This window comes from Cucumis melo, chromosome 11 (assembly GCF_025177605.1).
Source record: "Cucumis melo cultivar AY chromosome 11, USDA_Cmelo_AY_1.0, whole genome shotgun sequence".
NCBI lineage: Eukaryota > Viridiplantae > Streptophyta > Magnoliopsida > Cucurbitales > Cucurbitaceae > Cucumis > Cucumis melo.
The window spans coordinates 1376694-1390848 of record NC_066867.1 but is presented as its reverse complement, the minus strand read 5'-3'; the positions used below and the strand labels follow the sequence as shown (position 1 = coordinate 1390848).

Sequence of the window (14155 nt, the reverse complement as noted above, 5' to 3'; positions counted from 1 at the left end):
CAAATTGATATGTTAGAAATCTACAGACACCAAATTGAGAATCTATAAACGTACATATTAGATAGTTTAATTAAAAAATTTAACTTAAGAATTAGGATAGACAAATTTAGAAATCCCATCACCCCAAACTTCGAACTTTATGTAAATTTGCGTCTCATGCGAAGTTTTGAATTCGCTATTGCTCATAAATTACTCTTAAAATACATCAGAAGTACAACGACTACAAGAAGAAGAAAAAGAGAAAAAAGAATCTAACTCCCAAACTCTAATAAAAAATTACTAAGTAATTAAATATCCAACCAATAGCTCAACCGTTAGTAAACAACGTAAATATATGTATGTTTGAGATCGTTAACAAAACCTTCAAACAATGAATCCCAACATCATTTTATTTTCAACACTAACATGACATAAAACTAAAACAAAGTTTGAAATTGATCAGATGATTTTGTTTAAGACAGAAAAATTCGAGAAACAGTGTCAAGATTTTAAAATTAAGGCCTTGAAATGTTCGTATAAAATTGAAAGGATAGGTGTGGTGGTGAAGGGCAGTGAGGGGTCAAAATTTATGAGCCGTGGACTAAACAAAGACCAATTGAAATGAATTTCTGGGTCACAGATCTACCCTACCAAGGAAAACGTCGAAGTCTCAATTAAATGTCTTGTCAAAATAAATCTAGAGAAGCTTTTCATAAACTATGAGGGGGCGTTTGGGGGAAGGGTTGGGTTATGGAGAGTTAGGGTTATGATAAACCTAGGATTATGATAAGATGTGTTTGGAGGAAGAGTTATGGAGGAAGTGTTATGATAAAATGTGTTTGGGGGAAGGGTTATGAAGGAAGTGTTATGATAATGTTTTGATAAGATGTGTTTGGGAGAAGGGTTATGTGGGTAGGGTTATGATAGATTAAGGAAGAGTTAAGGAAAAGTTGAAGAAGGTTTAAGAAGTGTTGAAGAAGGGTTTGAGGAAGGGTTAAGGGGCTAAAACTAGGGTTATATAACCCTTCCCCCAAACGAGGGTTGGATTACATAACCCTAATCCCCATAACCCAACCCTTCCCCAAAACGTCCCCTGAGGGTTAATATCATCGTATACGAATTATATTTTTATTGATATGTCGATATTTACACGTTTCAATGGATTCGATATCAATATGACAGGTGAATTATAGGAAAATCTACAAATAAATCACAAAAAAAATATACATCAAAATATCATTAATATAAATATATAAAGAAAAAAAAATATCAATTTAGATCAAGAACTAGTAATTATATAAATTTAAATTCTAAATTTTGGGAAGTTGTATCAATTCAAATCTCAAACTAATAATTGTATCAATTTACACCTTAAACTTTTATAGGTGTGTCAATTTAAACTCTGAACTTTTATGATTGTATCAATTTAAACCTCTATTATATTTTATTTGGATATATTTATGAAATCAGTTGAGAGTTTAAATTGATACAATTATTAGTTTGAGTTTAAATTTATACAATTCCAAAATTCATTTGATACAGTTAGTTTAGAGTCTAAATTGATATAACTCAGAGTTCAGGTGTCAATTGATATTTTTTCTAAATTTTAATATAAATAATAGTCGTGTTTACTTATTTGATTTTTATTGATTCACTAATTTGAATTTTTTGTTTGTTTTAATTTTTTTCAAATATCCATTGAAATCAGATTTTTATCTATATTTATTTCAAAATTAAACCTTCCTACAATTAAGACTTTGATATTGATAATTGATATTTTATATTTTGCAAATTATTTAATTCATCAAAGTCTTGGAATGAATTACAAATGTTAAATCTTAATCAAGTACTCTCTAATCTCGAAGCAAATTTATTTCTCATTCTTTAATAGGTTGTGACAATTAATTCTCATAATGTGTTTCATCTTTTTAATTTTAGTATAAATGAGTCTAGATAGAAATCTATCATAGATAGACTTTATTATGTTTACATTTTTTAAATGTTGTTATATATTTAATAATTATTCATAAAATTGCTATCCATTGTAATTATTCAACAAAATAAGGAACTGCACATGAGAGACGATGTGTCTCAAAACGAAAAAGTGTATCTTTGAACCGACAAACCAAACTCTAGGGATGATTGACGATCTACAATCTTGAGGGTTACAGTCTTCTTGGCACTATCGATAGATTTTGAAAATATTAATGAAAATAGATAATAAAAGAATTTAGAAAATCAAGGTTGATAATAAAAAAATTTAGAAAATCAAGGTTTTGTTTGGTAACTAATCTATTCTTTGTCTTTTCAATTTTTGAAACTTAAGTCTATTTAGTTTTTTTTAACCCTAACTAGTTGGAGTATTTCTTAATTACACGAGTTGAATTCTAGTAAAACTTTCAAAAACGAAAATAACTTAGTAAAAACAACATCTTTTAGTTTTCAAAAGTTTCCGTGGCTTTTGAAAATATGAATAGAAAGTAAACAAGAAATTTAAAAGTGGATAGGGTTTATTTTATAGGCTTAATTTTGAAAATCTAAAAACCGAAAAGAGAAAATCAAATTGTTATTAAATGAGACTTAAAACAATAGTTTTTAAAAAGATAATCTTGGAATTTGGAATTTAAAGTTCGGCTAGAATTTTAAAATTAGGCTAAAAATTCCACTCTTGTATTTAAAAAAAATGGCCGTAAATCATTGTGAAACGAAGAAACATGCTTAATGATTAGTTTTTTTTTTATAAAAAAAATATAAGATCATGTTTGGTAATCATTTTTTTTATGTAAAAATAAATCTATGTTCTCACACGGCGGTATTGCATTTTTTAAATTATGGATAAAAGTAGACAATAACACGTGAAATTTAGAGATGATAGAGATGTTTGTAAATTTAAACTTTAAAATTTTAAAAAAATGAATTATTATGAAATAACGTCGAAATAGTTACTAAACAAAATTCAAATGATTATCAAATGAGACCGTAAAACTTTTGGATATGCACGACATGTATCTAGCTAGAGTACAAACTTTTTATTTGAAAAGCAACCTTTGGAGCTATTCCCTTGGCACAAAACTGAAATATATATGTATATATAAAACAAATAAAGCTAACATATCAACCCATTAAGCAATTTTAATGCATACAAAAAACCAAAAATGGATTCTTCAACTATTTAATTTATTTATAGGGCAGCCCTTAGCAAAGAACTGAAATATATATGTTATATAAATAACATCATTAAAAAAAAATCACAGTACAAAATCGAGTATACCAGATAGATTTTGAACCCAACAAATTCATACATTATATCGTCTTTACATTATTTTTTTAAGACGGTTTTACACACTCTAGTAATTTGAATTTATTTTCTTGAGTAGTTATTCTTCCGGATAGAACGACAAACTATTTTTTGTTTTTTTTATGGAAGCAACAACCTTGTTCACAAGATCAACAAAACTATATTTTGTGAAAATAAAACGAACTTCTTCAAAGACTTTAATATATAAAGGAAAGAAATTTTTTGAGAAAAATGTTTTTGAAAAATGTTCTTGAAGGCGCGATTTAAAGGAAGAGATGTATTCATAGACTATTCGTGGTCATTCTAATAGTATCCTGAAACTCTTTTTCGAATTAGTTATTTTTGAAAATACATGTTCATTATGACACAACAACACAATTCTTCGTGAAGAGTCACATACCATTTAGTTGATTAACATAATATTAGTGTTAGCTAAAAAAACACTTTCGGTGACTCGATTTTTACGTAAGTAATAAATTGAGACATTTTTAAATATAGCAAAAAGTTAAAACGACTATTTATAAAATATAACAAAATCTATCAAATTTTCCATGGCTCATTTAGTATGATATTTAATATTTTGAAACAATTTAGTCCCTCTAGTTTTCATTTTTTTTAAAAAAGATACATATGGGTCGGTGGGAGCACCCGAGCATCTCCACTAGGTGGACACCCCTTAGCGCCCTCATCATTCCCGTTTCATTAATATCGGAAAAATCGTTACAAAGCAGGAAATAATACAAAAGGACTAGAGTGAAACCTAAAGATGACCCCAAGTTAAACAATAGTTTTCATTTCGTCATGTATGTTTTTCATCCTTCTGGTAAACGACAAATCCTTTCATTAATTAAAGGTTGTGTCCTGTCCTTTATATGAAGAAGAACACATGGAACTTGAGAAACCAAATTAATTTTATTCATATGTCGTTCAACTATGGCGTAAGTAGTTAATGGGAAGGTGCGTGTGAGAGTGGGAGCATCAGCAAATGCATGTGGGTTTTGTACCAAAGAAGAAAGGTTACATCGAAATGGATTGATGGGTCTTTTGGCTGAGATGATGAAATTTACACACATTTGGTTTCAAACCTCAAAAACTTAGATCAAAATCCAATGTAGGTTTAAATTACCGATTGATTTAATAGTATATATCGATGGTTCGAAGAGTTTGAACATAAGACTTTCTAAACCTCTTATTAAAATGATAGTATGACAGTAACTAATTAAAATGGAAAAAAACTTTTCATTTATTTATATTTTTATGTACAATAAGATTGAAACTAAATTTATGAAATAAACCTTGTAATTAACAAGATTTAAAATTTTTGTTTCATATACCGTTAGCATGGAAAAAAAAAATAGTTGGAAAAACCCATTTTTCAAACTAAAATTATTAGAGGGGTCTTTTAAAAAATATTACAAAGTGACAAAATATTTACGATGTATAGAACAATTCTAAAAATGGAAAAAGCCTATAAGTCCACAATGGAAAATACCAAAATGTCCCGTTAACAATGCGCGCAATATATTTGGTAACGTACGTAATATATTTGGTAAACGATCGTTTAGATTTATTCGTTTAGATTTGGCTCGATTTATTTTTTCAATTCTATTGTTTAATTTGGTTACACGATTGTTTAATTAATTGTGTTACAAGATCATTTAGATTTGGCTAAACTATTTTTTTTTCAAGATTCTTGATACACCATCTTTTAGATTTGGTTACCTTAATCCAAACAACATAAAAAAGAGAAAGAAAAAAAGAAAGATGATGCACACAATGAAAAAAAGAAAAAGAAAAAGAAAAAGACGATAGAAAGAAATCAGATTTTGTTACCCAAATCTAAACGACGTACAAAAAGAAAGTCGATAGAAATAAATCAGATTTGGTTACCCAAATTTAAGTAAAAAAAAAGAAGAGAAAAATAAGAAAGATGGAAAGAAATCATAACGTAAAAAAAAAGGAGAGTAAAGGAAGAAAGACGGTAAAAAAAATAGAAGAAAGATGGAAAGACAAACTTGAAATATTTAAAAAATAGCTAACTTGATGAGTTTTGTTACCCAAACCGTAAATATTTCAGTAGTTTGTTATATTTATGAAAAATTTTCATTATTTTAAATGAATATCATAATTAACAAGATTTAATAAAATCTTAAGAAAAATGTGTATTTCATGTATAATATATACGTAGAAAAAAAATAGTAAAAAACGTAGGTTATAATAATTTTCGTTCCAAATGCAGACTATACATTATAATAGTTTACAACTCAAACACTAACATATTATAACCTCATAATGTTATAATCTAACTCCTCGTCCCAAATGTCCTAAAATATTTTTATAGATTATAGATTTTTTATCACAATGGGGAAAACGTGAGAAAAATTATGGACCAAACCCTCACAAAAATGGATGGCCCAAACTTGATCAATAACTTTTTTGTATTTAGTGCTTATCATCACTTTACATTATTTCTCATTTATTTTGTGGGTAATTATTTCATTTTCATTAAATCATCAATTTTGTCTTTTAAATTTCAAATTGGTGTTCATTTTGTTATTCATAATTTTTCAAAATTTTTGGACTTTCAATTATATGTTAATTCAATTTTAAGCTTTTAAAAATATATCAATATATCTTTGGTAATTGTAAATTTTATAAATTTTGAAGAATTCATCTAATCTTTTCAACGGATTATATTTAAATTCACATATCAATTAAATAGAAATTTAAAATTTTAGATTATATAAAATAAAATTGTATATCTAAGAGATGTTTGAATATATTAACTCGGGTATTAAAAAAAAAAGAAAATACAATTTTAAGACGTATTTAAAAAAATTATTATTAGATACAAATTAAAAGTTTAATGATTTATTAGATATTTATTGTTTTCCTCTTTAGTCTAGAATTAATTTTTTTTTTATCTCCATTCCTCCAAATAATTGTTTTTTTCCCTCCCTCTTTCCAACATGTTTAAAAAACCCTATCCTTATTGTCTTCTTTCCATCTCCTCTCCTCCACATGTTTGCTCTTTGTTTTTTTCCTTCTTCACTCTGGGTATGTTTAGGACGGGTTTTAGAGAGAAAATGATTAAGAAATTGGGCCAAACACAGTTTGACTCAAAGATTATAATAAATGGAAATTAGGGTTATCCACACGTTTATTCTACGTCTTTTTACTTCGGGTTGGAAAATATTATAAAAAATGTTTTAGATATAGAAATTTGTATTGATTTGCTGTACAATTGAAATGTTTCTGCTAATGCTAAATTCGAGAAAGGATGACTATTAAGATTATGAACTAAAAATTTCAAACGTGTGTTTAACTCTAGCTGGGAAAACAAATTTAATGATTAGGGGCCATTGGAGATTATTATTGACAAAATTAAAGTAATATGGTTGTTGAAGAAGGTGTACATTTATAGAACTGAGAGGATAAGTTGGTTGCTGGGGTTGGTCAGTAGAGTTGGTTTCTTTGCCTGATAGCTCAAGGTTGTTCATATAAATTGGTGCCTTCACGATTCTCAATTGCACTGTAGATTGAGAGATGAAAATAATTCCTTATTGGCCTTTTTGTGATCTTGAGTTGATCTGCATGCCGTGCATGTCATTCAACTCTGTTCTGATTCTTTGTATAGATTCCTCTTAAATGTCTCCTCAATTTTAGAGTTTAGAGCCACGAGGTTAGATCCCTTGTGTGGGTTGCACGAACTAATAGAACCAAAACAAGACAACGAAAAATAAAAACAACTAAAATTACAGCATAAATTAAAATCAGTGTTACAATCTTCTCAATGAGACCAGTTACCAAAACCCACGGTGAATGATGACCAAAACTAACGATTGAAATCAGGGACAAATAAATTGGTTAGCAATCACCATATACCACCGCAACGCCCATCGATCACTTCCATCGCTAACTGTGATGGAGAAGCGATGGATAATGATCAACAGCAACATCCAATTCAATTCAAGTATAGAGATATAAATGATAGTTTACTAAATTCAAGTAATTTGGTAAGAACACCATCAACCATGACGTTTCCTTTCTTATTTCTTTTTAAATATTGGAACATATTAAATATGAAGCAAATTTTAGTTTAGATAAGTAAGTGGGGAAGATATTATTTTGGCTATGGAGATAACACACATTAGGAGCACGTGAAACATAACAAATAAAAGAAAAATAACTGAGAGTTTCTTTTGGTTATAAAAGACCCCTTTGGGAACACATTATCCCAAACAACTCAAATTGCAAAAGCAACATATTCTCTTTTTCTCTCCTTCCTCTCATAGACCCATCCTTTCGATTTACCAATAAACATAATGGCAGCTAAGTATGAGAAGGGAGAGAAGATAACAATTTTAAGTATAGATGGTGGTGGCATTAGAGGCATCATTCCCGGAACTATTCTAGCTTTTCTTGAGTCTAAACTTCAGGTAATAACGATATATACTTACACAGTTTATTATTTTTCTTTAAAAAAAAGGTTTGACTTAAATTAGTGAAAGTATTACTCATCTATACTAAACTCCTTACGAACTTGTATGAAAATTTTTGGTTTTCATTGATTGGACGATACCATTTGGATAGGAATTGGATGGACCAGATGCAAGAATAGCAGATTACTTTGATGTAATTGCTGGTACAAGCACAGGTGGTCTGGTTACTTCCATGCTTACAGCTCCTAACGAGAATAATCGACCTTTGTACGCTGCGAAAGATTTAACCCGCTTCTACATCGAACATGGACCGAAAATCTTCCCTCAAAGAAAGTTAGTAGTAATTTTCTTCTCTTTTCAACGAATAAGAAGTGAGTTATTTTAGTTTCCTTAATTATTATACTATAATTGAGTTATAATAGTTTATATCGGTAGTGTAAATTACTTTAGTTTAGGGTAGCAAATTGTAAGTTTTTGAAATAGTATCTACCGTAAATAATAGAAATCTTTTAAATAGTATTTACTGTAGCGAGAGAGATAGTTACTGTACTCGTACCGTTTTCGTTTGCTGATATCGATGTTTTATTGGTGTGAAAGCAGTCATTTCTTAAGTTCAATGGTGAATATGTTTGGAAAAGTTATGGGCCCAAAGTACGATGGGAAATACTTGAGATCATTGATAAACAGATTGCTTGGAGATATAACACTTAAGCAAACACTAACGGAAGTCATTATTCCTGCTTTCGACATTAAGCTTCTTCAACCTGTGATTTTCAGCACACTCGATGTAAGAAAATTTAATTATAAACGGTTTGATAAATATAATTTATATTCCTTAAAATTTTTTTTTCAATTATTAACAAATTGGAGGAATTATTAATTATTCAGGCTAAATGGGATGCGTTAAAGAATCCAAAACTGGCTGATGTTTGTATCAGTACCTCCGCCGCTCCCACTTTCTTACCTGGTCATGAATTTCAAACTAAGGACTCTAAGGGAAATACTCGTAACTTCGATATGGTTGATGGTGGAGTCGCTGCAAATAATCCAGTAAGATCGACCTAATTTCCCACATTATATATTTTGTTAAATTTGTAGTTTACTCAAGTTTAAGCTTTTGGATTGAATTATTGGTGATTTTAAGACTCGTTTTGGTGAATGTCTAACTAATATATATATGTGTATTGTGATGGTCGATTGTTTAGACATTGGCTGCATTGACTCATGTGACAAAAGAGATGAGCATCTTGAGAAACAGAAGTGAACTTTTGAAAATAAAACCCATGGAAGCAAAAAGGATGTTGATCCTTTCTTTAGGAACTGGTGTGGCTAAAAATGATGAGAAGTATAGTGCAGCTATAGCTTCCAAATGGGGCATGCTTGGTTGGATCTATCATAGAGGAGCAACACCAATTGTTGATATTTTTAGTGATGCAAGTGCTGATATGGTGGATTATCATATTTCTAGCATCTTCCAGTCTGAACATAATCAAAAAAATTATCTTCGTATTCAGGTATACAATAATTATAATTAAATCAAATCAGAGTATATATTTATTAGTTACATTTTAAAACCAATTTATAAAATTGGAGGAGAAATTAATCCACGTATTTGATAAGGATACTGTGTGGTATCTGCATAAACAGGATGACACATTGAGTGGTGATGTTTCGTCAGTGGATATTGCAACCCAACAAAATTTATTAAAGCTCATTGAAGTTGGAGAGAATTTATTGAAGAAACCATTGTCAAGGGTAAATTTGGAATCTGGAAACTTTGAGCCACTTGATGGAGAAGGAACTAATGAAAAAGCACTTGCAGACTTTGCTCAAATGTTGTCTGATGAGAGGAAACTGCGATTGAGCCCTTGAGGCTATCTAATACCCATTTCATCAATTTATGCCCTTTTTTTCTGTCTTCCATGGATTGAAGCGTCACTTCTTTTAAGCATTTCATACTTCAGTCCAATAAATTGTAAAACTATTTATAATATTTTTTTTACACCATGTTATTGTTTTTATTTTCTGACTATTCAAGAAATGTATTTTATATTTCATCGTTTCTAGTTTTAATCGATTCTATATTGTTGAGTGGTCTCTCAAAACTTTTATACAATGCATGTGAATATATATGGAGATAAGTTTCACTCTTAGAAATATTCATTGACAAGTATAAGACAAGTGAATATGGATTTGGATTCGTGAATCGTGGACCTAGTTTGGTACACAGAGCCCTACCAATCCAGCTAGATGGATAACAACACTCTCTTGAGGGCAAAAAAAAGTTTTAATTTCAATTTTAGAAGTCCAAGTAAAGGTTTTAATATACATGTCCTACAACTTATAAGACATTTTACGTGACAAAGTGCTTTCCACATATTGCAGAAAGAAAGAGACATTTTTTTTTTGATCAAGTTATTTCTTATATCCGTGACAAGTCATTCCCAAGAAATGACAACAATCTGTTTTAATTTCTTTGTGATGTCATCCTTATATTGAGTTGTAAGTTTTGTTTTCTTTAAAAGAGAAAAGATGATAGAGAAGAGTTTGATGGTGAAAGAAGAGAGAGACTAATGTTTTTTTAGATAAAGATACTTTGTTATGGTGTTTTTAAGCAACCATAACAGGATTTCATTAAAACCGAATTAAGAGAGAGACTAATCTTGGGTGGTGAAGTATGGTTGTAAATTAGGTGAAAGGAGATTAAGTCTTCGTTTGGGATTTTGCTTTTCTGGGAGAGTCGAAGGAAAGTTCAGAAAAATTATAACAGTTCTACATGTTTGTTGGTAAAACACAATATTCATTAATTTTTTAAAAATCACTTTTTAGTTTCTTCTTATCTTAAAAATTTCCTCCCATGATTTTTTTTTTTGTAACATAGGCACAATTAGTCTGTAGACATAAAATTTTAGATGATGATATTCAAATCATATAATATTGTTAAGACAAGCAATAGTGACAAATTCAAAATTTCATGTAAAAGGCGCAACTTCTAATTAAAAGTTAAAATTTTAACCATTAATGTCTAAATTTGTTTCATATAAAGTTCTAGAATTTAAAAAAAAATATATGCTAAATCACTAACATTTCTATTTGTGTGTCTAATTTATAGAGTTCTAATTTGATTACATCTCTCTACTCCACATCAGAACCACAGACAAGATACTCCCTTTTGAAAATTAAATTCTAATGGGTCTTTACTGTGTTGCCTAAAAATTTCTATTCATAAAGGGAATCAAAGAGAATACAACAACATTGACCCAAATATTTACAACAATCTTTCGAAGGCTAGTATTTCAAAAGAGTGTAAGTTCTTCATTTGGTCTTTTATTCACGAATGCATCAACACAGTTGAGTTTCTCCAAAAAAAAGACTTCCAAATTGGAGTCTAAAACCAACGTGGTGTGTTCTTTGCAAGCAAGTTGATGAAGATATAAACTATATATTTGTTTACCTCTTCTCTTTCAACTAGTTTCTATGGGGATTTCTAAAATTCACTCTGAATTGGAACATCAATTTACAAAACACTGCTGCCCATTGTAAGTTCTCCATTCAAATCAAAATTCCAAGAAGAAAATTATCTGTTTCAATTTGGCTACTTTCTCTGTTTGGTCTATTTGGAAAGATAGAAAAGTAGGATTTTCAATGACCAAGACAAATCTACTTCAGAAGTGTGGGAAAATATCTGCATGCTCACTGGACTAGCAGATCTCCTCAATCAACATCTACGATGCTAGCACCAATAGCTTTAAATTCACTTTTCATTAATTTGTACATTATTGGATTGTTTGGGCTTCTCTCTAGCCTTTTTTTTTTTTTTTTATTTCTCTTTGTTTCATATATTCTTTTCTTATTATTAATGAAGCGAGAATGATGATTGTGCTAAGAAAATGTCTACCTAATGAAGATGTCGGGATGCACCTATTGACCCATCATATCTTTTTTTTTAAAAATTATAGTACCAAGCATTTTTTTTTAAAAAAAGAGATAACGTAAAGGTTGACTACAAAATTAAATTTTAATGTTCAATTTTTTTAATTTTTTATTTTGAGGTTCAATTAGAAAAAAAAGATTTTTATCTAACATGATGGATGGTTAGTTGTTAAGTATTTTAATATTTACGAGACTTTTAGATATTAAATTGAAAGTTTATATATCTATTAGGCATTTTCAAGAGACTTATTAGAGTTAGAAATAGAAAGTTTCATTAGTCATAATTTTAAAAGGTAAGGACTTGCCTTTAATGTAATTTCTTTACCACAACAAGAAAGAAAAGAAAAGAAAAAGAAAAACTTGAATTATTTAATTTTAAAATAATGGTAAAAGTAAATAATAAAATAAAAAAAATAATATGTGTAAATGATATTTAAGTACTTTGATTTTCAATAACTAAAATTCAATAACCATGAGCCTAAAATTTTAAAAATATTTATACACAAACATAAACGCACATGTGAGAGAAAGTAAAATTGAAATTAAGTTTTCTATGTCCTATATATACGTTAGTAATTTAAAGAAATGATCATTGGTTAAAGTAATGACAAAAATAGTGTAGTATGAAATGGGATAGAAGTGCAAACTATCGTAAAAAATAGAATAGTATGGATTTACGACTTCCTTCAATCGCTGGCAAAATATGGTTTAGTTTTCCAAAAACTTTAATCATGTCCTTATTTTTGTCCTAATCTAACCAAAGTTATTTTGATTATTATGCTCATTTACGGTGAACCCAAATTTTTATGCTAACTTGCATTAAAAATTCCTCCACACATTTTTTTTTAACACAAACATTTTAAATTTCTTCTCCATCCTTTTTTGTTGAGAAAGAAACCAAAGAAGGTCAGCATGTGTGTCTAAACATTCCCACTAGGTGGGCACCCTTTTAACACCCTCATCATCTCCGTCCTTCTTCACCCTAATTCACTTGCATTATATTACTTACTTTTCATCACACTATAAAGTAATTAATTAGGAGGATTTTTATGGTCTAAATTTTGAAACCATACTGATAACTTAATACATAGTTGAAGGATGTGTCTTGGAACATGAAAGCAGTTAATTAGAAGAGTTGCTATCAGATTTGATATAAATTTTTTAAGTTAAAAAAGAAAAAAAAGGAAGGAAAGTTGTGTATTTTTATGTAAAAACCTTTTTCTTTAAGCTTTCAAGGATTATTTTTTCCTCATGTTTGTAATATGACCATGGTTTTGGTACAAATAAAATGCACTTTCGTATAATTTTACATTTAAAATTAAAATTTATATGAATTAAAAATTTGATTTACAAACTGCACATGCCAATACATGACACCCTACATGTCAGACGGATGTGGCAGTCAACTGAAACGTTGATTGCCACAGAGGATAACATGTGAGCGAAGTCGTGTACCCCCTACACGACTGGGTACATATGACTCCAGTCATGAGTCCTCGATCCGGTCCACGATTCCAGCCCATAGATGTGTACCAGGTCCATGATTTCGACTCGTAAAAGTGTACTCGATCCACAATTTATCCTGGTCGTGGATCAGATACACGATTTCGCAATACTATTTTTGTCATTTCTTTTCTGTCTACAATATTTTTGACATTATTTTTAAAAATTACATTATTAAAAAAATCCATATTTTTTATAGAGAAATTGTCAAAAATAACAAAATGGACAAAATATTTAAACTCTATAGTAAAATCAAGTATAATGAATTTTTGTCTTTTAGTGGTTTTTTTTTCAAAGAAATGTAAATAATTTATTTGTTTATATTATTTTTGAAAACCACAAAAAAAAAAAAAAAATCAACCCACTAATTCTATTAGTAGTCTATCAAAAAAAGAAGCATTTTTAAATATAGCAAAAAATTTAAGAAAAATTATAAAAAAATAGCAAATTTAACAAAATATTTACAACATATAGCACAATTACTGATTCTATCGATAATAAACATTAATAGGCACTGATAAGCTTCAATAAACGACATTAATAGATAGTGATAGAAGTCTATCAGTTTCTATCATTGATAGAATCTAAAATTTTGTTATAGTTTGTAAATATTTTAATTTATTTTGCTATTTTTAAAAATGCCCCAAAATTTAAACTATCGACAAAAATAGCAAAATTAATCAAATTCTATAGAGCACATAAAAAAAATGTATATTTCTTTATTTGATAAATATTTTCAGTTTTCTTTTTATCCATGAGAATCTCTCTTAAAAGAATATATATATATATATATATAGAATTATATATTATTAAATGACTTTCAGTCGATTGTAATTTTATAATTACCAGTCCATATTAAAGTACTTATGTACACACATTATTAAATCACTTCCCTCTTCTCTTAGTTGAAGGAAAATAGAAAACACATATTCTATTAAATGTGTGAGTGTGACTTAATAATTATATTATTAAATTTCGAATTGCCTAAGATCAATAAAAT

At 28.8% G+C, this 14155-nt stretch overlaps 1 protein-coding gene across 2 annotated transcripts; it reads left to right on the top strand.

The window, feature by feature from the left end:
* Positions 1 to 7299: 7299 nt before the first annotated feature.
* LOC103497453 (patatin-like protein 2) lies at positions 7300 to 9792 on the top strand. Of its 2 annotated transcripts, none has more exons than XM_008459651.3 (6): positions 7300 to 7716; positions 7871 to 8052; positions 8320 to 8506; positions 8608 to 8769; positions 8925 to 9233; positions 9367 to 9792. In XM_008459651.3, exons 1-6 carry the CDS (start codon positions 7603 to 7605, stop codon positions 9589 to 9591), a joined length of 1179 nt encoding a protein of 392 aa, XP_008457873.1. In that variant the 5' UTR covers positions 7300 to 7602; the 3' UTR covers positions 9592 to 9792. The 2 variants fall into 2 exon arrangements, with proteins under 2 accessions (XP_008457873.1, XP_016902154.1); XM_017046665.2 differs by having other exon boundaries at positions 8317 to 8506.
* The last annotated feature ends 4363 nt before the right edge of the window (positions 9793 to 14155 follow it).

Excerpts from the sequence above, each read along its gene's own strand:
- LOC103497453 (XM_017046665.2), top strand. The coding sequence starts at position 7,603 with ATGGCAGCTAAGTATGAGAAGGGAGAGAAGATAACAATTTTAAGTATA. Across the intron at positions 7,717-7,870 it reads TTCTTGAGTCTAAACTTCAG|GAATTGGATGGACCAGATGC; the intron begins GTAATAACGATA and ends CCATTTGGATAG. Across the intron at positions 8,507-8,607 it reads TGATTTTCAGCACACTCGAT|GCTAAATGGGATGCGTTAAA; the intron begins GTAAGAAAATTT and ends TTAATTATTCAG.